The sequence below is a fragment of the Tursiops truncatus genome, chromosome 2 (assembly GCF_011762595.2).
Source record: "Tursiops truncatus isolate mTurTru1 chromosome 2, mTurTru1.mat.Y, whole genome shotgun sequence".
Taxonomy (NCBI): Eukaryota; Metazoa; Chordata; class Mammalia; order Artiodactyla; family Delphinidae; genus Tursiops; species Tursiops truncatus.
Window position 1 is genome coordinate 175,615,571 of NC_047035.1, and position 27,090 is coordinate 175,642,660.

Consider the following 27,090-nt stretch of genomic DNA (forward strand, 5'->3'; position numbering starts at 1 on the left):
CAAAGCAATCTACAGATTCAGTGCAATCCCTATCAAGCTACCAATGGCACTTCTCACAGAACTAGAACAAAAAATTTCATAATCGGTATGGAAACACAAAAGACCCCGAATAGCCAAAGCAATCTTGAGAAAGAAAAATGGAGCTGGAGGAATCAGGCTCCTGGACTTCAGACTATACTACAAAGCTACAGTAATCAAGACAGTATGGTACTGGCACAGAAACAGAAAGATAGATCAATGGAACAGGATAGAAAGCCCAGAGATAAACCCACACACATATGGTCACCTTATCTTTGATAAAGGAGGCAAGAATATACAGTGGAGAAAAGGCAACCTCTTCAATAAGTGGTGCTGGGAAAACTGGACAGCTACATGTAAAAGAATGAAATTAGAACACTCCCTAGCACCATACACAAAAATAAACTCAAAATGGATTAAAGACCTAAATGTAAGGCCAGAAACTATCAAACTCTTAGAGGAAAACATAGGCAGAACACTCTATGACATAAATCACAGCAAGATCCTTTCTGACCCACCTTCTAGAGAAATGGAAATAAAGACAAAAAAAAAACAAATGGGACCTAATGAAACTTCAGAGCTTTTGCACAGCAAAGGAAACCGTAAACAAGATGAAAAGAGAACCCTCAGAATGGGAGCAAATATTTGCAAATGAAGCAACTGACAAAGGATTAATCTCCAAAATATACAAGCAGCTCATGCAGCTCAATATCAAAAAGCAGATAACCCCCAATCAAAAAATGGGCCGAAGACCTAAATAGACATTTATCCAAAGGAGATATACAGACTGCCAACAAACACTTGAAAGGGTGCTCAACATCACTAATCATTAGAGACATGCAAATCAGAACTACAATGAAGTATCACCTCACACTGGTCAGAATGGCCAACATCAAAAAATCTACAAACAATAAATGCTGGAGAGGGTGTGGAGAAAAGGGAACCCTCCTGCACTGTTGGTGGGAATGTAAGTTGATACAGCCACTATGGAGAACAGCATGGAGGTTCCTTAAAAAACCAAAAACAGAACTACCATACGGCCCAGCAATCCCACTACTGGGCATATACCCTGAGAAAACCATAATTCTAAAAGAGTCATGTAGGACAATGTTCATTGCAGTTCTAGTTACACTAGCCAGGACATGGAAGCAACCTAAGTGTCCATCAACAGATGAGTGGATAAAGAAGATGTGGCACATATATACAATGGAATATTACTCAGCCATAAAAAGAAATGAATTTGAGTTATTTGCAGTGAGGTGGATGGACCTACAGTCTGTCATACAGAGTGAAGTAAGTCAGAAAGAGAAAAACAAATACCGTATGCTAACACATATATATGGAATCTAAAAAAAAAAAATGGGTCTGAAGAACCTAGGGGCAGGACAGGAATACAGACATAGAGAATGGACTTGTGGACTCGGGGAGGGGGAAGGGTAAGCTAGGACGAAGTGAGAGAGTGGCATGGACGTATATACACTACCAAATGTAAAATACATAGCGAGTGGGAAGCAGCCGCATAGCACAAGGTTATCAGCTCGGTGCTTTGTGACCACCTAGAGGGCTGGGATACGGAGGGTGGGAGGGAGACACAAGAGGGAGGAGGTATGGGGATATATGTATACATACAGCTGATTCACTTCGTTATACAGCAGAAACTAGCACACCATTGTAGAGCAATTATACTCCAATAAAGATGTAAAAAAAAAATATATATATATATACATGTATATAAATAAATGGAGGTTCCCACGACCCCCTCCCTGGGTTCAGTTAATTTGCTAGAGTGGCTCACAGGAGTCAGAGGAACATTTTAGTGACTAGATCACCCACTAGAAAAGGATACAACCCAGGAACAGCCAGATGGAAGAGACGCACAGGGCGAGGTCTGGGGAAGGGCAGGGCTGGCGTGCCCTGTCCAGGCTCCACTCGCCCTGCACCAGCCCGCGAGCTCGCCTGCCTCTGTCCTTTTGGGGTTCTATGGAGGCCTCATGACACAGGCCCGGTTGATTAATCTCATTGGCCGTTGGTGACTGAACTCAGTCTCCAGCCCCTCTCCAGTCCCTGGAGGTCAGGGCAGGACTGAAGGTTCCTACTCCCCAATTGAGGTTGGTCCCCTGGCCACCAGCCCCCATCCTTAGGGGCTCTCCGGAAGTCACCTTATTCCCATAAGCTCAGGTGTGGTTGAAAGGAGTTTTTGTATGATCAATAACAGAAGACACTTTTATTGCTCTTATCACTTAGGAAATTTCAAGGGTTTTGGGAGCTCTGTGCCAGGTACGGGAGGAAGATCAAATATATGTCGATGATAAATCATAGTGTCACATGCCCCCTCTTGAAGGTTACAGCACCTGAATTAGGACTAGGCTTCCCACAGTCGTCAGGCGTTTTGCCTTGCTCCTGTTAAAGAAAAGATAGTATTTGAACTGTTAAAAAATTCCTGACGCTCGTGAAAGTGAGGCAGACTTTATTCAAGAGAGGCCATTGTGATGCGTGGAGAGACCACTGTGGCGGGGGGCGTGGAGTCGGGGAGGATTGCGCTCAAGTCCGCAGACAGCTTGGGCACGTGGGAACTCACAGCCAAAGTCATGGGTCAGCATGGATGTCCTTGTGCGGAGATTGACTAAAAGGAACGTCCTGGGTACGGCGGGTTCTGTCTAAAGCAACCTAGTAGGATTCCCGTTGCAGGCGGGCCAGGGCGATTGGGCCTCCCCTGGGGGTGGAGGGAAATGAGCCCGAGCAGATACTGAGGGTGAGGGGTTCTGGTTAAACTGGCTGATAGGGATTCTTGCCAGAATTGTGCAGTGCAGGGGGCCCAGGAGTCAGGCCTGCTTGAGAAAGACTTCAGGGGGTCCTGAGGTGAGTTGGGTTAATGAGAAAATCTTCCTTATGCTCTCAGCTGCAGCTCCTGGAAGTCTGAGCTGGGGGCCTTCTCATCTCCCTGCTCCCCTGCCCCCCTCCCCCTCCCCTCCCCTCCCCTCCCCTCCCTCCCCTCCCTCCCCTCCCCCTCCCCCACTCTTCCCTCCCCCTCCCATCCCCCCTCCCTCCCCACTGCTGAGGAGGGGCAGCCCCAAGAGCCCTCCCCTGCACTCCTGGCTGCTTGGGTTATGCTTCACAGCCAGGTCCTGAGGAGGAAAATACTCCAGTGTTGACTTTAAAGGTCTTCTGTGTATGTCTCATGAGCAGATCTAAGCTTTCATCGTAATAAACAGTGATGGAAAAATGCAGCATTGTAGTATTGTAAGATCCCACTGACAGTGGTGAACCAAGACCGGAGAGGTGTGCTATAATCCACCGCCCCCGTTATTTGATGTGAACAACTGCCGTTTTCTTAATATTTGTTTGGAGAGCTGTGCAAACTCAGTCTCAGTACCTGGGACTCCGCCCGCGCCCATCACATCACACCCCTAATTCCTTAAATCCAAGAGCCCCTGGTGGCCTTCTCAGTGTATTTAGATAAAAAGCAATTTGAATATGCTGCCACCAAAGAATTTCAGCTTTTCTTGACAGTATTTTATCATTGCCTCTGACTTAGATGTGATCAGGTGGTTAGATATGCAGAGAAGCGGCAGCCTGGGGCATCTGGTCTCACCTGTGAGATCCAGCAGGTTCTGACCTGGGTGCACGGACAGACTTCAGGGTCTTCTGGCTCCACAGTCTGCCTGGGTCAGGTGCAGCTTTCCGTGTATCTTGTGAACGTTTCTGCGGACAGAGCAGGTCCGTGGTTTTCATCTGATCCGAAAATATCCGTGGCTCCTGAAATGCCGAAGGCCGTTGTACTACGGTATTATTTATGTAACTGAAATGGTAACGTAAACCACGGTGACTGTTTAAAAGTGCCTGATTTGGGACCTGTGATGGTGGGTGCCTAGCGTAGTGAGTGCATGGTGCCAAGTTTTGAGCTGTGCTGTTTCACCTTAATTTACTGGGGAGGAGAAATATATTTGGAGGTCAGAGGGAGAATGGAGGTGGTGTTGACATTGAGCAAGTGCTGACTTTCTGCTGGTTCCTCGTGTTAAGGACAAAATTCAATGGAGTAAATTTTAAAGATCTCATTGGGTTTATCCAGGGATTCATGAACAGGCAGCATCCACCCGGCAGATAGAAGTGAGCTCTGAAGAGCTGTGCGTGGCGACAGGTTTCACGGAGCACGGTTATGGCGGGAGCACAGAAGTCACCTGGACGTTGGCTGAGTGATTGAAGCAGGGTTACTTTCCTTGGGTGGAGCAGAGGGCAGGCTTGGCGCTGACTGCTTGGCCCAGGCCTGCCTTTCCTGGGAGAGCTGAGCACAGGATCTTCACTGTTGGTTTGCTGTTGTGGGGCTTTGCACAAGCGACTCCATCTTGGGCCCAGCCTGGCTGCTTCAGTGCTGGTGTGACCACTTTTAGGACCTAATGGTAGGGACAGCGATTTGCCTTTTACCGAAGTCCTTGTGAAGGTGTCTGCCTTGGATCTGACCTATCACTTGTTCCAGGATAAAAAGCGCTGCTCAGGGGATGCAGAGCTGCTGTGCTGATGGGCAGGTGCATCTGTGATAAACACCGTAGAGTTCCAACCCCAGTGAGTGACTTGCAGAATCTTACATAAGTCATGGTTCAGTGTAATAGCTCTCAGTTAATTCTTTGTTTGCTCACTTGTGTGTCAGACCTGCTTTTGCTAATGAGCGTAAACCATTCTGACTGCTGAAATGGTCAGTTCTGGACAGGGAACTAGTGAGAAAGTAGACAAGAGCAATTTTTCTTTCTTCATTGGAAGGTTAAAGACTCTTAGTTGAATTGAAGATCCATCTGGCTTTGCAATTTGCTGAATTGACTTAAGAAAACGAATTTGCTTCGATAAGGAACTAAGCTACTTAAAGAATTTCACAGTGTAACTTCTTTAGGCAACTATAATTGCAAAAATTATTTAAATTCTTTCTTTAATAGGAATTGGGCATAGAATAAGTCTCAACACTGAGTTAAAATATATCACATAGAAAACAGCATTTTTATTTTAAGTACATTAGAAGGGAGATACTATTTGGTTAAAATAGTTAAATATGTTATCTAGTTGTTTTCATATGTTTTTATTCAGTAATTTCTCTATCTTGATAGGCGATTGAAGGAAAGAACCGTCTGTCTCTAGGTATGAGGAAGATTGCTGTAACTATTCAGATCACTAATAACTAGATATAGACAGTACATTCCTTGGTAGCTTGGGAGACTGAAATAGAAGGGATTTCCAGCTGGAAATAATTGATTACTTTTTAGGTTAAAACATACACTAACAAGTAGAAAAAAGAATTGACACTGATGTGGTCATCTAATAAGGCCATAAACATTTACTGTTTTTACAAATAAGGAATTTATAAGTAGCTGATAAAATTTTTTTTAAATTGGTCTTTCCTGGGTGTGGGCATGCAGGGAAATGTTAGCAGTATTCTAATGAACAGTTTTTGTTTTAAACACTGTGCCTTTATTTTCATGTGTGTTAGAAAACATAACTGGCTCATCAAACTCAGGGTTTCACTGCTCTTTGTTTTAAAAGGGTCCAAAGTAGGTATTTAAGTTAAGAAAGACTGGACTGAAGAAAAATGTTGAGTTGTGTTTTATGTAATGTAAATGTTGCCAGGGTGATATATGAATGAGCGAAGTTTGGGAACTACTGATTTTAATTGTTGATACACAGCTTTCTGTTTAACTTTGAGTTGATATATTTTAAAGCGTATCAATCAGTGAACTGGGGAGTAGGATGGGGTGTTACATTTGAGGAGCAATTTCACTTGTTGAAATTGAGCCCGGAGCCTTTTCATTGTCCGTTGCAGGCTCTTATTTCCCCTTAGCTGTTTAGCGTAGCAGTAACCTGCTATTTCCACAGCCTCCGTTCCACTTTTCTGCTTTACGTGGAACTCTCTCCCCCAATACGCAGCGTGCTCTCAGAGAGGGGATTATATCATCTTCATCTGTGATGATACAGTGCCTGGTAGTTGCTGACTCAGACATGTGGCTATTCAATAAAACTAATAGGTGTAAAGCCAGATATTTAATTAGTCCTAAGTTAAAACAGCAGTCCCTCCCCCACCCCCCAAATTACCAGACAGCTTTATGAATAGGCAAGCTGCAGACTTTTGGTACTGGTAGCTCAAAAAGAAAAAAAAAAACAAATCCCCCCCCCCCCCCCCCCCCCCGCACCGTGAAGTTGTTTTACTTTTCTGTCTTCCTCGTGGTGTCACCTTGACTCTGCTTAAGACAGCAGCAGCGTGAGAGTGGAAGGACCACTGGGTCTGTCCTCATCCCGGTATGTGGGTCTGGGACAGGAATGGTGAGGTGAGGCGTAACCTGCCGCAGAGGGTCGTGGGTCAGATGAAATCATGGCTGTGTAAATATTCAGTATTGCCAGGACCCACAGGAGTGTGTGTTTTTACTCTTAAGTGTCAGCACATGACTATAAATACCTTCCCTAGAAATTTTGTATCCACCCCTCCCACACGTAAGCGGTCTGCCCTTTCCTTGAGGAAAAGCAGAAACAAAGCCCCCCTGCACAGACAGAAGCCCACCTCCTGGTTTATTGGCGTCTCTCTAAGCTACCTCAGGTCTTTTTGGGGGAAGGAGTCAGAGTATGAATTCATAAGTACTTTTTTTTTTTTTTTTACTGTTTATATAATATTTTTTTCTGAAGAGCATTGGTAGTTCCAGAATACATTATTGGTGACTTAAAAACAAAATAAACATAATTCTTTTCATCTTTGAAAGAGACTTTTGTTAGGAGTTGATAGTGGTGAATTATTTTCTGTGACATTGAAAGAAAGTATGCAAGAAACTTACTTGGTGCTGGGATAAGGTAGTTCTGATGGACCATTTATTGACCGTGATACACGACTTAATGTTTACTGACTGTTATATGTACTGTGAAAGGCATTTGATTATTACATTGAACACTTTAAGATATCATTATTTCTGTTTAAGGGGAAAAGAAAGCTGAGAAGTGGCAGAGCTTGGATTTGAGTCTAGGTTTGATTGACTCAAAAGCCCATTGGTTGTTCACCCTGGCTGTGCACTTGATTCACTGGGGAACCTTACGGGTGCTGGTGAAGTTCTCCTTCATGGTTTACCTTTTCTTCAGTATAAACTAACTGTGATTAATAACGTTCATGTCTGACGATTCCAGTATCTGAATTACCTGTTAGTTTGTTTCTTTTGTCTTTTTCTGTTGGCTCTGTCTCTTGATAGGTCTAGTAATTTTTGGTTGAATGTTGGACATTATAGAAAATTGTAGTGGTGCGGTCCCTTTGGGGTCCCAACTGAAAGCTGGTGAGGTTTGGTAATGTTCCTCTACCTTGCTGAGCCCCAGACTCCAGTTTTTATCTTTGCAGCCTGGTGAGATGGACTGTATCTCTGCTCAGCTTCTCAGTCACTCCGCAGCTGCATTGTTTGACTTCTCTATCCTGTGGCTTGGTTTGCTAATGAACCCGTGAATGCTTTGAGAAGAAAAGCAGCTCAGACTGCTGGACTCACTTCTTTGTGCTCGTGCTTTTCTTCCTGCAGGACTTCTGGCCTCTCAAGTCCTAGCTGCCTTACTAGGCCTCAACTCCATTTTTTGTCTTCCCAGGGCTGTCAGAGTGGCCGAGGCTGCCTTAACTCCTCTTTTTAACAGTCGTCTTCTCCTATCTTCGTAACCTCTCCGTCTACACCGCTTATGAATTGGGAAGTGGGAGAAAGCAGCATTGGGTACATCTCAAGATCCTTTTTCTCCAGGATCTTGGCCATTCAAGTCCTACTTTGGGAGATTTTTTTTTTTAGCTTTCAAACAGTTAAAAAAAAAGTTTATCATGCTTTCTAGTTTTCTTTTTTTATTCTTACCATCATTGTCATCTGGAATTAGTTGTTAGGTAGAGCATAAAATGGTTTTTATTAATTTCTATAATTGCTGCATTTATTTGTACTTGGCTTTTGAAGTTGACAATTAGCCAAGGTCTGATTTTGATGGAATTTTATGACTTTTTTAAAGAAATAAAAATGCTTATTTCTAAAAATAAATAAGTGAACTTAATTAGATTTCATTAAAGGGACCATTAGCTTTAAAGCTTTATAAAAGTAATTTTCCCGAAGTCTTGATTATATATGAATGTAATTTTATAATTTACTACTTTCCCAGAATTTTAATTCAGTTAAATGAACATTTTATCTCTTTCTAGTTTGCTTACTGCGAGACTATTTTAAACATTCTTAGATTGAAAGTTACCTAAAAGTATTTTGAAAAATTGATATCCAGAAACTGTAAATACTGAAAATTCCTTTAAGTACTTCCTATTGTAAATGATTTAAATTAAAGGTACTTGTTTTCCCATCATAACGAAAAGCTTTTGAATTAAAGCCTGAAAGTAATTAACAAGATAAATATAGAAGCCTAAAATTAAGAGTTTGGCATTAATTAGGCAAAATAATAACAGATGATCTCATGGGCTTCCCTGGTGGCACAGTGGTTGAGAGTCCGCCTGCCGATGCAGGGGACACGGGTTCGTGCCCCGGTCCGGGAAGATCCCACATGCCGCGGAGCGGCTGGGCCCGTGAGCCACAGCCGCTGAGTCTGCGCGTCCGGAGCCTGTGCTCCGCAACGGGAGAGGCCACAGCAGTGAGAGGCCCACGTACTGCAAAAAAAAAAAAAAAAAAAAGATGATCTCACATTTGAACTTGCATACCTTGATAATTCTTCTCTTTCTCTACCTAGATACCTTTTTGCATGGAATGTCATTACATGAAGCAGTGGTACTAAGCAGACTGTTCTGGTACCTTAAAACAAAGTGTCTTTCTTATGCTGCATAGATGGGTAATTTCTCAAACGTCTGGAAAGGCAAAATAAGAAGCAGAATTCTTTTTTGAATTCAGTATCACCCTTAGATTGAGTCATGAAGCTAGTTACACAGTTTGTCACTAAAACTCAAATACATCGTTATTGTAAAGCGCAGAATTGCTTAATTTGTTGGCCTGTCAAGGAAACTGAACACTGGGTCAGGAGCTAGTGAAGAAGTTTAAAACATTTTACTTCTGGGTAATGTTTTTAGTAGACTTTTTGATGATAAGATTACATGGAGGCAGTATTTATCCAGAGGATTATGAAATCACAAGAAATTTCAAGATGAATCAACACACGTTATTAACTAAGATTTACTAGTAGCACTCCATAGGATCCTTGGAGACACACACCTGGAAGAACACTATTTGCACACTACTACCAGCACACTGCTGGGCTTGAAATATTCTTAATGATCAATGAACAAGTCAAAGCAAGTAAGATGCTGTAGAAACAATCACGTTTGTTTACTGATAGTGAAGTGGCCCCGATCAAAAGTGTAAGGTTGTTTTGAAAAAAGAACTTTGATTCAAGTTACGTATTATTTTATTCACAGAGAAGCTTTTATATAAAAGTTTGCTATAAATCTGAGTTCTTTATTAACTGATGTTATAGAAGGTAGTGAATCTAACAGCATCCTAGCCCTTAAAGTTTAATTCTGGCCCTTCGTCTCCCCCATCCCCTTTCCTTGACTTTTATACAAAGAAATGGGATCCGTGTGCAATTTCTGCCCTTTCACACTTCAAGTGTTAGAAGACCAAAAGAAAGGTTTTGTCAAGAGTTTGCGTAGAAGAAGAGCTAAGTTAACTTTTGTGTGTGTGTGAATGGTTCTCACTTTGTGGATTTGTAGAAAGACAGTTGTTAAGTTGAAAGATGGCTTACTTAAGTAAAAATATATCACTGAACATCTTAATCAACTTAGTGGAAAATTGCAAGAACTGTGTAGATATGTATTACTTTTTAGTGACACTTCAGAGTAAAAATTCGCTTTAGTAAAAGTAAGATTAAAGTGGCCACCTAATGATGTTCAGTGAATATAAAAGAGTTTTTTCCTGTTTCAAGGAGAAGAATGTTTGAAAATCGACTTTATTCTTCAGACCAGTTCTGTTTAGAGCAGAGTTGAGTGGAAGGTACAGATATTTGCCCCCCACGTGCACAGCCTCCGCCACGTCGACAGCGCCACCAGGATGGTATGTTTGTTACAGTCGAGGAACCCACACCGACACAGCATCATTATCAACCAGAGTCTGTAGTCTATATTAGGGAAGTTTGATTGGATTTAAAGTCCATTCAAGTCACAAATGCATGAAAGAATAGGAAACGTGCCATCCAATTAAAAATTTTGAATGACAGTAGAAATGATTTTAAATGTATTACCTCGTGTGAACCAAGTTTATTGTGGATGGGGCTCCATCTGAAATTGGAAGAGCTCATCTGGGCGTCATCAACAAGCACAGAACTCAGTGTAAAAAAAGTTTGTTCATAGAAACAAGCTTAGGTTTCTCATGAAAAAAATCTGAGCACATTTTCTTTGGGAGTTTTATATAAATTCTGGATTTAATATCTTCCCTAATACTTTGTATTTAAGTTTGCTGGTCATAATTATAGGATATAAAGAAAGTATAATTGATTTGTTTCACCAAGAGCAGACTTCCAGGCATCAGAAAAATATTTCCAGTCTGTGCCATGACATGAAACACTGAACTGTATCTGCTGCCTTTTAACACCATGGACCACTTAGTTTTTAATCTAAGTGGGTGGTCTTGGTGAGGGATGAATTCCATCTAGGGAACCTAGAACCTCCTACAGGATCGTGGAGCTTTTTGAAATGTGTCCAGTTTCTTGAGAACCATCTGTATCCTTCCTGTTGGTCAGGCTGACATAGTCATCACCTTAGCTGGCTGTGGTTGCCCCGGTAACCTTAGGGCACACGTGTACTTGCTCATTTGTCCACTCAGCCTACATTTAATGAGCATCTCTGTGCCAGCCATTGTGGAATATAATTTATATTTCTTAAGAAATTTATAATTTCATGGAGGGGAAAGTCACACAGGTACTGACATAAATGTTTAAGTACGGTGATAGATTAAATAGGCCTTGAGACCCACAATGGAATTGTGAAATTTTGAGAGATTGCCATAGTATGTATGATTTTTTTCTTTTTAATTATATAAGAATTGAATAAGTACTTGTGAAATTTAAAAAAATAAACACAATCTAAACATTTATTCCCATTTTATACCCCACCCGCCCTCCTTGTTCCACTTTTCATTCATTTTTTTAAACCATTGCCTGATTGACGGACATTTTAGGTTTTTTCTCTTTTTTTGTCATCAGTGATGCTGAGTAAGGTTCCCTCGTACGTATATATTTGCACACACGTGAATTATGTTTCTAGTGAAAATTCTTAGGAGTAGAATCCCGGCTGAAGACTATTTCTCTGGTGTGTTTGTCACTGGAACCCTTGGAGTCAGTAGGCTTTTCTTTTAAAGATAACGAAGAACTCAGGACGCTGTGGGCGTTTTAGTTGCAGAAATCGTCAGGAGGACCGCAGTCCCCGTGGTTTGGTGGCAGCATCTGCGGAGGTCTGGAGTTGCGGGGTGTCTGCACTTGTCCCTGGTTCATCTGCAGCTGCCCACCTGGGCCCCCACCTTCTTCTCCTGCCCCGGGAGCCACCGCTGCCCTCCTGTCCCCGTCTAGACATGCTCTTCCCCAAATTGTTCTCAGTCCTCGTGCCCTTTGGACCTTTTGGTCACAGGCCCGGTTCCCATGGCCGGGGTCTTCCGTCAGTGCCAGAGAGTGTACAGGGTGACGTTTCCCTCGTCCTAAAAGAGGTGACATTCCTGGGCTGGAATGTCCCATTTCCTGTCTCTTCCCTCTCTTCTCCTACTTCCAGTGCGTCTCTGCAAACTTTTTGGGATACAGCTAGCGCCACCCAGAAATGTTTCCGGTTGTTGATGAGGTATGAGGTATTTCTCTGGGTCGGGATGGTCTGTGGTCAGAATTTTGTTAGCTGATTAAAATCGACCAGGAATAAGCATTTCAGTAATAATTTGTAGAATTAGGAAAAAATGAGTTCCTACCTCTCTCCTATACATTTTTCTTCAAAGTACCTTTGCACCGCGTTCGAACGAGCACCATAATTTGCAAATAAAAGGGGGAAGCGCTAAAAGTTCAGGACTCTCCGGATTCCGCGTTGCAACAAGTTCGTGTTTGTTTGCAGATGCCTGCTGGGACCCTCCCCCCGCCCCGCCCCTCCCCGCCCCGTCTCCCACCATCATTCAGTTGTTTTCCAACCTGCGATACGTAGCAATGTATGGGGGCCTTAGGTGTGGACCCCTTACTTTTGTACAGGCTTCTCTGTGTACATTCCGCGGTGCTCCCCAGGGTCCTCCCGAGCCGGCTGTGCCGGGGCGGGACACCGAGGTCCCCAGCCAGCACTCTGCTGTTGATGACCTTGACAGCGGGTTTCACCTCGTTCTTCCTCGGCCGTTCCTGCCCTTGTGGCTGGGAGACCCGGTGAGAGTATACGGGCAGCAGAGAGACTCAGTCAGATACAGTCTGCCCCAGGTTTCATTTTGAGAGAAATGTTTTTTATGGTTCTTTGCATAATACTCATTATTTCCACCCAGGGTAATTCTGTTGGGTAGGTATTATCTCTAGTCTCTCTTTTTATTTACTAGTTAAGGTATAATAAATCTAGGAATCCTTGATATTTAAAAAGATAAGATCAGATATTTGCTCAGGATGATTCGGTACTATTTTGCTAGTTGTATTTATCATAGCCTTGCAAAATTAGTACTTAAGAGCAGATGCCCAATGGTTTTAGGTAATCCCTCCCTCCCTGAAACGTCTGTTACAACGATGTCATTGCGTTCCACATGGTAACTTTTTATTTGATTGGGCCGGTTCCTTCCCTCTTTCCTGTCTATAGCAATTTACTCTTCAGGGATTAGGGCAAAGAAACACAGCCCTTGAACCACAAGACAAGCAGGAAAGACCGCCCTTGAACTGCAAGACGCGTTTAGCAAGATTTTCAGAATCTATACAGCTGCGATTTTTCTGTTAGAAATCTTGGCTCCTTTGTGAAATTAATGGTTTTAGAAATGTTCACAAGTGGTTTAGGGGAGAGTAAAAAGGATCTGAGACGTTGTCACATTTTTTTTAATGCAAAGAGATTGCAATGCAACTGAGGACAGTCCACACAGGAGTGGGCATAGCAAAAGTATCTCTTTTTAGTAATAGCGAAAAGATGTCTTCAACAGTCAAGTGGACACAATTGCCTGGTCTACTTTGTGTAACTGTTGCAAAAGTGCTGGAATTGCGAAACCAAAACTAAAAATGGATTAGGCACTAGTTTAGGAAACTGTACCCCTGAAGACCCAAAGTGAAACAAACCACCGGGGTGTGAATGAGGAGGTGGTGGGCGTAGTGCCGTGTGTGTCAGTGCAGACGCGCTGGAGCCAGGACCCTGTGCGTTAGGGTCGGCCCCACGTTGATGCTGAGCGTGGAGCAGTGACTGCGGTGAAGATACTGTCCCTGGAAACCTGGACCTCGTCCCCGTGTACTGTACTGTACATTGATCCATTGTTGCATACGTGTTTGTTTCTTGGGGTAAATTCCTGCTGACAAGTTCAGAGGGTGTAAACACTTAGAATTCTGGTGGATTACCATGCAGTTTCTTTCTTAAATGGGAAAGAAAGACATTTGTTCACATTACATCAATGTTGGATGTTTATTTTCATTTTCAAATTTCTAATTTATTAGAAATGTAATTTTCAGGGCTTGCAGCAGAGCTTAAGTCGTGCAAGTTGCTTTTGTTCCTGTGACTTAAATTTTCTCTTTTAAAAGTGAAATTAGGGCACCCTCTGCTGAATTTGAAAGGAGTTGCTGGATAGGAATGTGCAGGTTTGAATAAGAGAATGTATAGATGTGTACTTTAGACTTTCTTGTCCCTTATACGGTGGCCCTTTTTGTTCACACTGGTCACCCCTGGGCCTTGTGATGACGGATATTTGATTAAACCCATATTTTGAAGCGGGCAGAAGACGTTGAGTGAACAAGTCCACAGAGGCAGGAAATAACAGAGGCCAGGTGTGTTCAGGGTTGTTTGATAGAAAATTTGAGAGAGGGTGTCCGTGTGATCTCTGCAGTGAAAGAAACTAGTAAGAAGAGAGGGCAGGTATCATTTTTGGAATTTAAACTTTATCATGAATGTGCCATTGAGTCATCAGATAGTTTTTTTTAGAGCAGTAACACAATCCTTTGAGTATCTTAGAAAGATGATGCTGTGGGTTGGAGGTGGGGACAGGGCAATTCGCCCATCAGTGCATTTGCTGAGTGGGGTCCCAGAGAGAGAGACAGAGCTCTGGGTAGCTGGTTACATGGCGGGTTGGTTTGTGAAAACAAACAAACAAACAAAACTTTACCAAAAAACTTCAAACATACAGAAAAGTAGAAAGAATAGTACAATGACTACCCGTAAGTCTACCTTAGGCCCAACAGTTGGTACCATTTTGCCCTGCGTGCCCCGGCCCCTGCTCTGAAGTACTTGGGAGTAGGTTGCAGGTGTCTTTACTGTGTATCCGTAGGTACATCAGCCAGCATCCCTCCAGAGTGGCCTCAGGGGAGAGGTGCTCAGGGGGATACAGTCTGGAAAGCTTAGGATTGGGCGCACAGATACGAGGTCCTGTTACATCCTGTTAGAGGTGGCACAGAGGCACAAAGGCTTGGTTTACTCTGCTTCATTTGAGGCTCTCTGGCATTTTCCACCTCTCCTTTTGAGACTCTGGGAGGTGGGTATATGGTGAACACTGCTACATTTTAAATAGAAACTTGTAAAAAAAGTTTTCTTTATCAGAAAAAGCTTCAAGCGTGCTCTGTGGTTGAAGAGGCCGGCATTCTTGGGTGAGGTAGCTTCTCCCGGGGAGGAGAGGGAGGTCACTGCAGACAAGCTGGCCAGCCTCCCCTCAAGGAGGAAGAGGGGCCAGGCCCTTGGATTGGGCCGAAGGCCCAGATCAGTGGAAGTCTGTGTGAGGAAGCAGGTGTGTGCCTGGTGCGAGTGTGGGGAGACAGTGCACCCCGCCTGGCAGGGCCCTGGCACCTGCAGGGCCTGCCTGCCTCGGGGTAGGGACGCTGGGGCAAGCGGGGAGCCGGAAGTGCCCGTGGGCACTGGGCATGGACGCTGAGCTCTTAGTACGTTTGATTGGTAGGGAATCTGCGTCCTCTGATCTAGTAATAAGTGTTTTACATCATGATCAGTGGGCTTCGCAGCTCTCCCTCCTTTGGGCAGGAGAAGTAGCAAGGGGGTGGGCAGAGGCATATAATACCCACCCTACTGTACATAAAATAGATAGCTACTAAGGACCTACTGTGTGGCTCAGGGAACTCTGCTCAGTAATGACCTGTATGGGGTAAGAATCGAACAGAGTGGATGTATGTCTACGTATAGCTGATTCACTGTCTGTACACCTGAAACTGACACAACATTGTAAATCAACTAGACTCCAATAAAAAATAAAACAAAATAAAAGTAAACAAAACAAACCAACAAAATACCATGGCAGGAATTGGTAATGGGTTCACTGTTGACTCATTCATTCTTTCATTCATTCAACAAACACTAGGGAGCCACCTCTTACTGTATATGGCAGGCTCTGTTCTCAGACGCTAGGAATTCAGGGAGCAATACAGGCAGAAGTCCCTGCCTCTCGTAGCTGACATTCTAGCAGGAAAGACAGACAGTCGACTAGCTAAATGAAACACACATAGTGATTAGACTGTGATGAGCGTGAAGAAGAAACATCAAGTCGGGGTGGGGTTTGTGGGGAGATTCTGCAAAGGGGCCGCCCAGGGAGTCCACTGAGATGCCATTTGGGGAAAGACCCACGAAGGCTGCCCGGGAGCTGTGCCCGTGTGCCCAGAGTCTGTGTCATTTGCTCTTTCTGCCAGGGCCTGCCTCCTAGAGTGTGTTAGTACAAGACAGTGTGCCCACAGGACCCCTCGAAGGCTTTGCAGAGTTCTGTGGAATGTTCTTTTGTGTAAACGTTTCCCATGGTTTCTGAACAATGACTGGCATGTTACTTCCCTTAGCAACTTAATTTTTGTTCCTTCTTCACGTGAAACTTGGGAAATGTTAGCTTTTTCTCTTTTCTGTTCATTCATTTCGTCCTGGAAATGAAAATAATCCTTTTCAGAGCTATGATATGCAGATTAAAAATTTACAAAGTATAGTCAGTAGATTCCAGCAACTAATATTAATGGTTTAAACATTGAGGTAGTTGAAGAAAATAACATTAAAAGGTATATGAACAACGAAATACTCAAAGTTAATTACCCTTGGGTGTAACTGACTCTGAGTGTGAGATTCTCTGCTGTTTAATACCTGAAGGGCCAGAACAGAACAGATACTCTGTTCATCAATGTAGGATTCACCGTTTTTCCGCACAATGTAACGTTAGGGTTTTGAATTATTCTTACGCAGGTTATTCTCTTTGCTTTCAACTTTGGATGTCATTAAAGTAGATGACGTCAGGCTTGCAGTGGTGATGCAGATCTACCCAAATCAGTCAGTAACTGGGGAAATCCCTGTAGCCCCAGCAGGCAGAGGAGTTTATCTTGCTGTGGGTCTTGTCCTTTTGCTGTTAAAAAAAAATCCAATTTGTGTTTCTTTATAGAGAAATAAATGATCAGGCTATACTTTAGGTTAGAGGCTTCTTTTATTTTTATTAGTAAATAAAGTTAACTAATTTCCTTGTTTAAAAACTGAAATACATACTGTTTACTATTTATTTTTCAGTACATTGAAACTGACATCATTGTTTCCTGAAGCATTTAGTTACAACCTGAGTGAATAAAATTACTTCATTTGTGGAAATGCCCCCCCCCGGCCAAATAAATAAAATAGATGAGTATGTAAGAAAATAGGACATATAGGGACTTGAATAAATCTCATGTGCAAGAACGTGAGGATTTCCTTTAAGAGTATTAAGACCACCGTGGAGGAGAATTCAGTACAAAGTTGTCAGTATTATAAATGAACAGGGCTTTTGAATTAGATATTTGCTTTTGTCACTATCTATGATAGCTTTAAAAAATTAAATATGCATTAACTATTGTGTATTACATTTAGTTTCACTCTTTGGTCCTGTCCTTACTTAGAAAATACAGTTAATGTTGGTAGCATGACATAATTAATATTTTGCAGATAAGAATTGATATCTGGGAAGCTTATCTTTTGATGGTTCTGTTGTAGGGCCTGAGAAACTGATGAAAGTAGACAGTTCGTATGATTTCTGTTGTCAGTAAACGAAATCATGTTTATCAGTGTCCAGATTCACTAGAGATGTTTTTAGTAGGCTACATGTTAAGCAACTATTGTGTTGAACCACACAATATTTATTAGTACCCAGTAAGTAACAGTGTGTAAACGCTTACATGATTTATGTTATTTAAAAATTATACCAGTGATTTCCTTACATGATCAGTTTATCCGTCAGGAAGGGCCAGGTTGAGCGTCAGTAGCAAGCGGCTCCAACACCACGCTCATCTCTTACTCATGCAGTGTGTCCATCGCGTGTTGGCAGGGGGCACTGCTCCGTGACGGCCTCTGTCAGGCAGCTGGAACGCTGGACAGCTGTGAAAGGCGAGGCGTCGGATCTCATGGTGGCTGTTAAGTGCACCTTCCTGGAAGTGGCAAACCTGTTTCCTTCGTGTTACTGGTCAAGGCATCAGGGGTCTGCCGGAGAAGGCGTGAAGCCTGGTGGCCCAAGAGCAAGCTAGAGGATGTGGATCTGAAATGCGCGGTTTTCTTACTTGTAAATAAAGAGGATAAAATAAAAGGAGGATATCAAGCAAAAGACTGAGAGAGTGGGGGAGCTAATATTGGAGCATCTGTTATGTTCCCAGTGCTTCAGATATGTCTCATTTGGTCATCACAAGACGTAATGAGTCATAGAAATGATTTCTGTTTGACGCCAGAGGGAACTGAATGGGCGGGATTAAATTAAGAGTGAAGAGGCAGCCCTGTGTGGCGTGTGGTTGCCAGCGCGGGTGCTGGTTCACACACATGCTGATGTGAGAATCCCTTCGAGCTGTGGCTTAGAGCAAGTTGCTTAGAATTCAGTTCCCTCATCTGTAGGACGATGATGATAGTCCTTATGTGATGAGATTATTGTGAGAATTAAATGAGACGTTGAGTTCTTAACCTAATGTCTGGGAAATTGGGTGCATTCAGTGTTATCTGTTGCTCACGTGTGTGTGTGTGTATTTTTTCTTTTAATTGTTTTATTTGGTTTCCCAAGGTCTCATATCTTGTAAGTTGTGTGTGTAGTAAGTGGTAGAATCAGGAGACTGGACTGTCTCCCACCAAAGCCTGTATTCTTTTCATTATAGGACCTTTAAACGCTTGCTAGATTAGAGGACGTGAGAAGTAGAGAGTGATGAAAATGTGGTTGAAAAGTATTCATAAAAGATGTCACCTGTTGATTGGCTCCTGTGGGTTAGGTGTTCTGCTTACGTCGTTGCATGTACTCTCATTTCATTACATCGTCTGGCCAAGACCATGGAGTCAGGAAGGCAGGGCTGGGCTCTCATCCGAGGTCTGTCCTGTGTCCAAATCTGCGCTCTCTTCATGAGGCTGCGCGGTCTCCCCGTAAGTAAAATAATTAGGTTACGCTGACCTTGAAGGATCAGGTCAGAGCTGTTGGCAGGCTGGAGTTGGTCACATACAGAAGCACTTCTGACCAGGGGTCTGTGATGCAGTTCTGAGGACATATGATGATGCAGGCTCCAACCTCAAGGAGATCTAGTGGGGGATTGTAAGCCCAACAGAGATGCAAAATTACATCGATGTATCTTAATTATCAAAAGTGATCGGTCTTTTCAGTAGAGGGGACTCAGGGAATGCTGGTGGAGTGCTGTGGAGGGTCTGGAACTGAGAATTAGGCAAGGAAGATGCAGTGCAGAAGTTGTTGTTCTCCCCTGCCCCCATCAAATAGAGGAAAGAATTTATGTAATACAGCGAACAAGTGGTTCGTTCATGGTTGATAGCGTAATCTCGAAGACTGTCCAGTGGGTGGGAGAAGATAAATATAGCGAGAAGAGGTCGTTGTCAGAAGGGCGGGCTCACCGTGGGGCCGGGGCTGTGCACAGCACTGGGAGGCTGCTGAGTTTCCTGAGGACGTCTGAGAACCGGCACAGGGTTGCGGTGCACTGCTTGCGGTCGGTGGCTCAGGTCGTCTGGCGTGGGGTCATGGCTGGTGAGCCCCAGGTCGTTCCTCACACCTGGGCGTCCCAGTGCCCCTTCCCGGCAGGTGAGGTCCTGGGGTCCCGGGGCTCCTGCGACTTTCCCGGCAGCCTTGAAGCCTGAGTCTCCTGACCTGGGGGTTATAAAGCATCGTTTCTCTCATTTCCTCTCTTACGTCTTCAAAGGTTTATAAAATTCTTTCAGTGGGAGTCCTCTTTTCTGTCGCTTTGGTTTTTTCCTTTCCATTTGTGATATGTAAGTTTTGTATTACATAATAATTGAACCCTGGTGAGTTTGTAAAATGTGAGATGTTTTAATTTTTTGTAACTGTCCCCTTTTTTTGAAACCAGGACTTTCTGCGTTTGGTTGTATAAAGCATATTTGTGTACATATGGTACCCTAATGCATTGCCAGTTGTCAGCATATTTTTTGATTGTCAGTGTGTAGACAGAAATTATAGACAGTTTTTTTGGTTGTCTGACAGAGTCTAAGATTCTTGGCATAGACAAAATTGAAATGTGATTTTGTTTATGATTAGGAATTGCATAGGTTAAAATTCCATATACATTTCTGCATAATAGAAAACTGACAAAAATTTGAACTTTCTTTGAATATTTAAAGAATTACCAATAAAGAAGTTGCTGGAACGCACGCTACTGTTGGACCCTTAAGTCAGTGGCAGATAGGGTATAATGTACAGGATGATGTCGGCAAATCTGACCCTCTTCTTTCCTGGAAATAAAGTACTGTGGGAACAGGGTCACACCCACTCGTTTGCGTACTGTCTGTGTTGAGCCTGGAGACCACAAAACCTAAAATGTTTACTGTCTGCCTTTTGTAGAACATTTGTTCCTGCTCTGGCCACAGACAGCAGTTCTCAAACTTTGGGGTCTCTGGACCGTTTTAGACTCTTAAAAATTGTTGAAGGCTCCGAAGTGTTTCGTTTATGTGTGTTATATTCATATTTACCGTATTGGAAACTGAAACAGAGAAATTTAAAAAAGTCGTTTCAGTTCACTTAAAAAGAACAATATTAAACTTGTTATATGTTAGCGTAAATCATGTTTTTATGAAAAATAACCGTTTTCCAAAAAACAAAAACATGAGTGAGTTGGGAACTCCTCTAATGCCTGCCCGAATAGAAGACAGTTACATTCTCAGATGTGTATACTTTTCATTTGTTGCTCTATCTTTTAGTTGAAGGATATGAAGAAAAACCAGTCTTACACAGATCTGTAGTTGGAAAGGGGAGGAGTATTTCAGTAACCTGTTCAGGTAATTGTAGATGTTCTTTGTTACTGCAGTTGACCCTTGAACAGTGTGAGGATTAGGGGCGATAGCTGTTCATGAAGTTGAAAATCCGCGTATAACTTGTAGTTGGCCTTCTATATCCGTGGATTCAGTCAGCCGCGGATCCTGCAGTCCTGTTAAATCTGTATAAGTGGGGCCGTGCAGATGAAACCCGTTGTTGTTCAGGGTCAACTGTACCTCAAAGCTCCACATGTGGTAGTCTCAGTGTTGCAGTGTGGAATCTGAAAATACATCAACAGGCGTATCATATTGGAACTTTCAAATCTGTTGGTCTGTCCTGCGTTTTGACTGGATCTTTTATTCACACATTATTTTTTAAAATATTATGCATTGATAATTTCAAAAATATTGGTTCACTATCCACAGGTTGACACAATATAAAAAAAATCACATTTGCTCATATCACCACTGATCTTGGAAGAGCCAGTGGGTTTTGGGAAGCTGGTGGACCTGCGCAGAGTGGGAGCTGGTTTCAGGATGCTTGCATTTCGGTTAACACGGTGCGTTGCAAAGCGAGGACCACCTCTAGTGGACACAGGTTTTATAAAATTCTGGTTTTTTGCTCGAGTGTTTATGCTTTATCATTAGCAATGCCTCAAGAGTCAGTTATTATTAATTTTACTACTTCATTAAGGACATTCTAAAGTCAATGCCCTTCCGTCTTTTTTTTTTTTTTTTTTTTAATGAGACTGCTTGGTAGTGAAGAATTAACTAGGACGAATAGTTTCCATTTGGTACTGTTATCTTGATTTTTGCTAAGGTACCCATGGTTTTGTCCACCAGTACTTTTCATCATTGGTGCAAATGTCCACACATTGCAGAAGGCAGATACCATCTTGATGGTTTTATGAAAATAGTTTGACTTCAGTGGCGCCTGTGAAAGGAACTCAGAGACCACTGGTGTCTGCAGACCAAACTCCGAGAACTGATGGTATAAAAGGTTTCAGCACCATTTTCTGTAAGCAGATTGATGCCACCTACCTGCACTGCTTCCTGTATTTTCTAACAATTGTAATTTATGAAGATTTGCTGCTTCCATTGGCTAATACAACTCATGCATCTTTCAGGTAGAGTTTTTTTTGTTTTATGTCAGATTTGTTAAAAAAGGGTTTACCCTTTTTGTGTGTGTTATTGCTCTATTAGGTTTTGAAAGTGTAAGTTGAGAGTATTTGTAACTCATGAAGTAATCCACAGTTGGATTACTGGGCACAGTTACTGTCTCTTGAAATGATGGGATCTTAGTATGATTATCAGTTTATTTATGATGACAGTTAATTAAAAGTTTTCATATTCTTGAATACTCTTCCAAATAGAGAGGGCGTGAGTTTGGAAAATTAGGTCCAGTACCTGATTTCTCATTCATCTGTGTTAACCTCGTGCGTGTGTGTGAAATATTGTGATTTATATAATAAATATATAGTTGGTGTTCTGTGTAACCCTTTCTGCTTCTAAAACCCTTGGAATTTCCTACGTGATAAGAGTGACAAAGGTGTCTTCCGTTTTCCCTAACTACTTTCAGCCATGCCTTTATGTTAACGAGGTGACTTTTGGGAAGCCCTTATGGCCGGGGCTGGTGGCGAGGGCAACCAACCTTGATTGGAGGGTTGGAGCGTTCAGCCCCACCCCACAACCTTCAGGGAGGGGAGAGGGTCTGGAGGGTGAGTTCAGGCGCCAGTGGGCCAGTGATTTAATCAACCATGCCTGTGTGACAAGCCTCCGGTCTGGAGAGCTTCCAGGCTGCGGACACGTGGAGATTGGGGGGAGGGCGGCTCCCAGGGAAGGGGCGGGAGCTCCACCTCGCCCTGTGCAACCCTTCTGTCTGGCTGTCCCTCATCATTTCCTTTTACAGTTAACCAGTAACCTAAAAAGTAAATGTTTTCCTGAGTTCTGTGAGCCCCTCGGGCAAATTCAGTGAACCTGAGGGACCTGGGGGAAGTTCTGATTGTAGTCAGTCGATGAGAAGCACAGGTGACAACCTGGGTTTGCAGGTGACATCAGAAGGGGGCCAGTCTTGTGGGGCTGAGCCCTTACCTTGTGGTATCTGGCCCTATCTCCAGGTAGACAGTGTCAGAACTGAGTTTAATTGTAGGTCACCCGGCTGGTGTCACATTTCTGCCTGGGGTGTGGAAAACCACATCTGCTGTCAGAAGTGAAGTATTGATAGAGGAGATACACAGGAGGAGTGTGTGTGTGTGTGTGTTTGTGTGTGTGTGTGTGTGTGAGTGAGTGTGTGAGTGCGCACACACTTATTAATAAAAGTTTTTGCAGATGGTTGTTTCACTGGGTGCAATTAAGACTTTTTTTTTTAGGGAAAACTCAAAAAACTTTCTGCTACAGACACTTGCACTTCTGTGGTTGACCACTAGATGTCATGAGTGCCCCGGGAGTCCTAAGGGTTGCCCAGGGCGGGTAGAAACTGAACATTGTAGGTTCTAGACCTTCGCATAGTTCACTGTTTCCATATGACGGATGCCAGAAGAACCTGATACAGTGTGATATATAGAAGCACGGTATGACTGGAATAATGAAATTTCAAAAATAAGCCCTTTTAAAGTGGGGTCGTGATGGTTCTGTTGGGGATCGTAAATGCTTCAGGTGCACTTGACACTGCACTTTCGTTCCTGGCGTTTGGGTCGCTCTCTTTTTTATGGAAAGATGGATTGAACTTCAATTTAAGAATATTCGGTAATCCCTCTCAGGACGTACTGTAACAGCTGGTATTTTTGTGTTGCAGTAAATCGATTCCATACAACAGTCAGTAATAATCATGGCTGGATTCTGACAAATTCCAAAGCATTTTAAATAAGTTTAGCCAAAGAAAATAACATGATTACTACAGAAATTTAGCTCAGTTTGAAAGTTAAACCCAGCAACTCTGCTTCGTTCCACAGAATATTAACCATTTTCCTGGTTGGGATTTTATCAAACCATTTTTTTAAATTAATATACTTGTGTATGTTCTGAGAAGATAATTATCTTGTAGCATATATTTCTTAAATAATAGAACTTTGGAAAAAACTTAACCTTGAGTGTTTATTGTGAAATAAAAGATGAAAAATACTGTGATAAAATCTTTTGTATATGGCATACGTGGAAAGCTGCAGCGTCAATTCAGGAGGATATTTTGATGTGAAATGTAAGGTGGTTTTAGTATTAATAGGATGTTTGTTTTAAGCATAAATCGGCTTATATGTTGTATGTGGTTTATGAAATTGAAGCATTGTAAGTTCGTTAAGCCTTGAAGGAAGTTGTAGTTTGCATGGTATAGATTATATAGTATGTGTATTTCTGTAGTTAGGTCATCTGTACCGTACAAATTACGATTTATGGCATAAAGAGCTTAAATTACATACACACTATAATAAATACCTATCTACATACCTACGTATATGCCTTATGCCCTAATGGTAGAAATACGTGTGCATATACTTTACAAGTTATAACCGCTTTTCCCTTTTTTCTCAGCAGCAGAACAAAAGTTTACTAATTGAATGCGTTTTTTAAATTATGTATGGTCTGTTTTTTATTTTCTTTGCGTTTGAGTCGAGGAGCACTTTATGTAGTCGAATCTTAATCCTGATTGTTAGGATAACTTATGAAAGCAAAGCAGAGTTGCCTTTCAGAATTATTAGGGAAAACAGCGTCAGAGACGGGCACTAATGAAGGCTTGCTTTACCTTTTTCTGTCTTATTTTTAGCTTAGTGATTTATATTTAAAATAACTGCCTTCATATTTTTAATTAACACAGAGGATCTCTATGAATTTGTACGTGTATTTTAACTACGTCAACCTTTGTAATGTAAAACAAAACTCAAGACATTGCACCGGGTTGCCTGGTCCAAGATAGTCTATTTGATGGTGAATATTTCTATGCTAACGTTTACTTTGATAATTAAAAAGCTAATTTAGAAGGCTTTAATAGAATCTCATAGTTTGAATTTTTTCATGAGGAATTTGGCAAGCTCATTTTCTTTATTCTGTAATATGAATCAGCAATTTAAAGGCTTTAGGGATTGAAGTGAGCCAGTTTTTCAAATGTTTACAGTATCTGTTTTTCTTGTTAATATATGTTAAAATATGCTTTTAAATCACCGAACTTGCTTTATAGAGAACTGGGAAAAATGCATTAAAAAGCGAATCTAAACATGTTGTGTGGTTCTTCTGATTTCTGAAAAATGTAAATGCAGTGTATTTTCCGTTATTAGGCAGCCGTGGTCCAAATTTAAACCACATGGCGTCCTCCTAGGTGTAGGCCAATGTAAATTTTAACCTTGCTACTTTTATGTTTTCATTTTATAATCTCATTACCTGAATTAAAAAAAAACCAGTCGTAATAGTTAGCATTCATTGTTTGAAGGGTGTTCATTGGATTATCCAGCAGTTCTAAATTGTTGTTCTCTTCATTTGCATATAAGGAAATTAAGGCTTAATAAGATTAAATAACTTTTCCAAGATCACAGAGCTAGCAGGATTAGAGATTAAGCAAACACTAGAGCCCTTGCTTTTAGTTACTGTACAATAGTGCCTTTACTGCTTATTTTGGGATAAAAGTTACTTAAAATAGTTATTTAAAAAACTGATATTTTCCAAGCTACATCAAAGCTGAGTTTTTACTAAAACAATTTATTTTCATATATTAGCTTGGATTGTTAGGTTTAGTGTAGATTATCAGCCGTCCTGTAAATCTATAATAATATCTTGCTTCAATTCTAGTATTCTTTCAAGGTTGTTTGTAATCTCGTTAGAGAACTTTGCAGTTGTCGTATTAGGATGAGTTACTTAAAAAAATTACAATTAGTTATAAGTTGTTGACAATTTAGAGAATCTCTGCTCTACGTTTAGGAATACAGTTTTGAATTCTAACAGAAGGGAGGCATTTTAGAATGACGTTGGCTTACAAAAGCTTCCTTAAGTTCTCCATCTATGCAGTCAGTGGTTCTCAAACCAACTGTAAAAATCTTTAAGGAAACCTTGACACATTCACAAAGAACTTTCATGTTTTTAATTAGAAATCCCACGTCGAAATAAAAAACTCTCCCATTTCATATTTGTCTGTGGTCTGTAGAAGACATTGTGAAGATTGTGATCTCCCTAAATAATGTGTTGGAATCAGCATTTTGAATTAGTTACAGAAAGTTGCTATTTAGTAATCTTGCCTCTTCTATTTTTAATGTGTTCCTTTTCTTTGTAGAAACGGACTGCAGGAGACATAGATCTGGGTAGACAGCGTGGCTGCAGGCCTCAGGGTTGGCATCCCTGCCGCCTTTGAACGGAGCGTGTTGGCAGTTCAGGGCCCAGCTCAGCCTGCATCCTGCATCCCGCATCCCACATCCTGCATCCCGCATCCTGCATCATGCCCGCGCTGTCCGCAGGCTCGGGGAGCGACACAGGTATGGAGCCCGTGAGGGGCACTTTTCCTCCCATCCTCACAAATCATCCAGTTCACAGTGAAAACCAGCATTGCTTTAAGCGACTGCAGACAGGCTTGTCTTTCTGAAACCAAAGTGAGGGCCATCATAGCCTCAGGATAAACGTTACTGGAGGGCGAGGGCAGGACCGCTTCTTGGGCACTGAGGGCTCCTGCTGAGGCTCTTGTGCTGTTTTGCCGTACATTTACATTTCTTTGTTTAAAAATTAAGTATTTTAAAGATACAGAGAAGTGTGGGAAGTGTCATGGTACTCGTATTACCTGTCCCTCTACTTTAATCATAGCGATGAATGTTTTTGGCCGTAGTTGCTCAGACCTCTCATTTTTTCCCCCCATTTTTCTATTTTCTTCTCTCTGTCCAGAGGTGAAAACTGTTCTGAAGTTGATATATGTCATTAAAGAACTCAATTAAAACAAGCACATTGTTATCAGTTGTAAGACTTAGTGATACTTAAAGCTTTACAAGAAAGGGAAAAAAACTCATGCATGTATGTATGTGTGAAATCGCCTCTTTCTGACCTGAGTTAGAAGGTGGGATGGGGGTGGTCAGTGCCCCTTTGAAGCCCTTTCCCGGGGTTCCCCGGAATCAGCACTTTAGAAAAATGTAGATTCTTGGGCCCTCCTCAGAATTATTAAACAGAATGCGAGTGGGGTTGGGGAGCTGTAGCTTGCATTTTTAAGACCACTCAGAAGAGGGCGTGGCACAGAGTGTGGCTAAAGGGATGGGCTCTGTTGCACTGACCACACTGAGTTGGTCGCATTAACACCCTTCTGTAACCAGCTGAGATATGTCTTGTCCTGGACAGCCACTGGCACCCTAGTTTTTAAAGAGCTGAATCACAAATGTGATTTTGTGTTGTGTTAGGTGACCCTGGCCTTGTCACGTGCACGATTTGCCCGTACCGTTCTTTGCTGTTTCAAGCAGAGCCGTACTTACTCTTTGGCAAGTTTTTTCTTGTCTTTATCCATCAAGAATGATGTTTTTCTACTGTGATTTACACTGAGGATTAGTTTTTCTTAGGAAGTGATTTTGATTTTTAAATTACATAAAAATCTTTTTTTCTCAAGACATGAACTTGGAAGCAGCTCCCTTGGACAAAATTTTTTTTTCTTTTCAGTTTTTATATAGGCCCACATTGTGTTCCACTATATAAAATGAATGATTTAAGTTTCTGTCGTGGTTTGGGAAATTATAGATAAAATTTATTTGAACCATAAATTTACTACAGTTTATGTAGTAAATAAGTTTTCTGCCTTG

At 42.1% G+C, this 27,090-nt stretch overlaps 1 protein-coding gene across 9 annotated transcripts in view; it reads left to right on the plus strand.

The window, feature by feature from the left end:
• The window catches only part of MPP7 (MAGUK p55 scaffold protein 7), a 263,462-nt gene that overhangs the window by 40,172 nt on the left and 196,200 nt on the right, over positions 1–27,090 (plus strand). For all 9 annotated transcript variants that reach the window (XM_019933608.3, XM_019933607.3, XM_019933604.3 and 6 more), the window contains one exon: positions 25,596–25,794. In XM_019933608.3, the coding sequence (XP_019789167.1) occupies positions 25,758–25,794 (37 nt within the window). In that variant the 5' untranslated portion in view covers positions 25,596–25,757. The remainder of the gene's footprint in view (positions 1–25,595; positions 25,795–27,090) is intronic.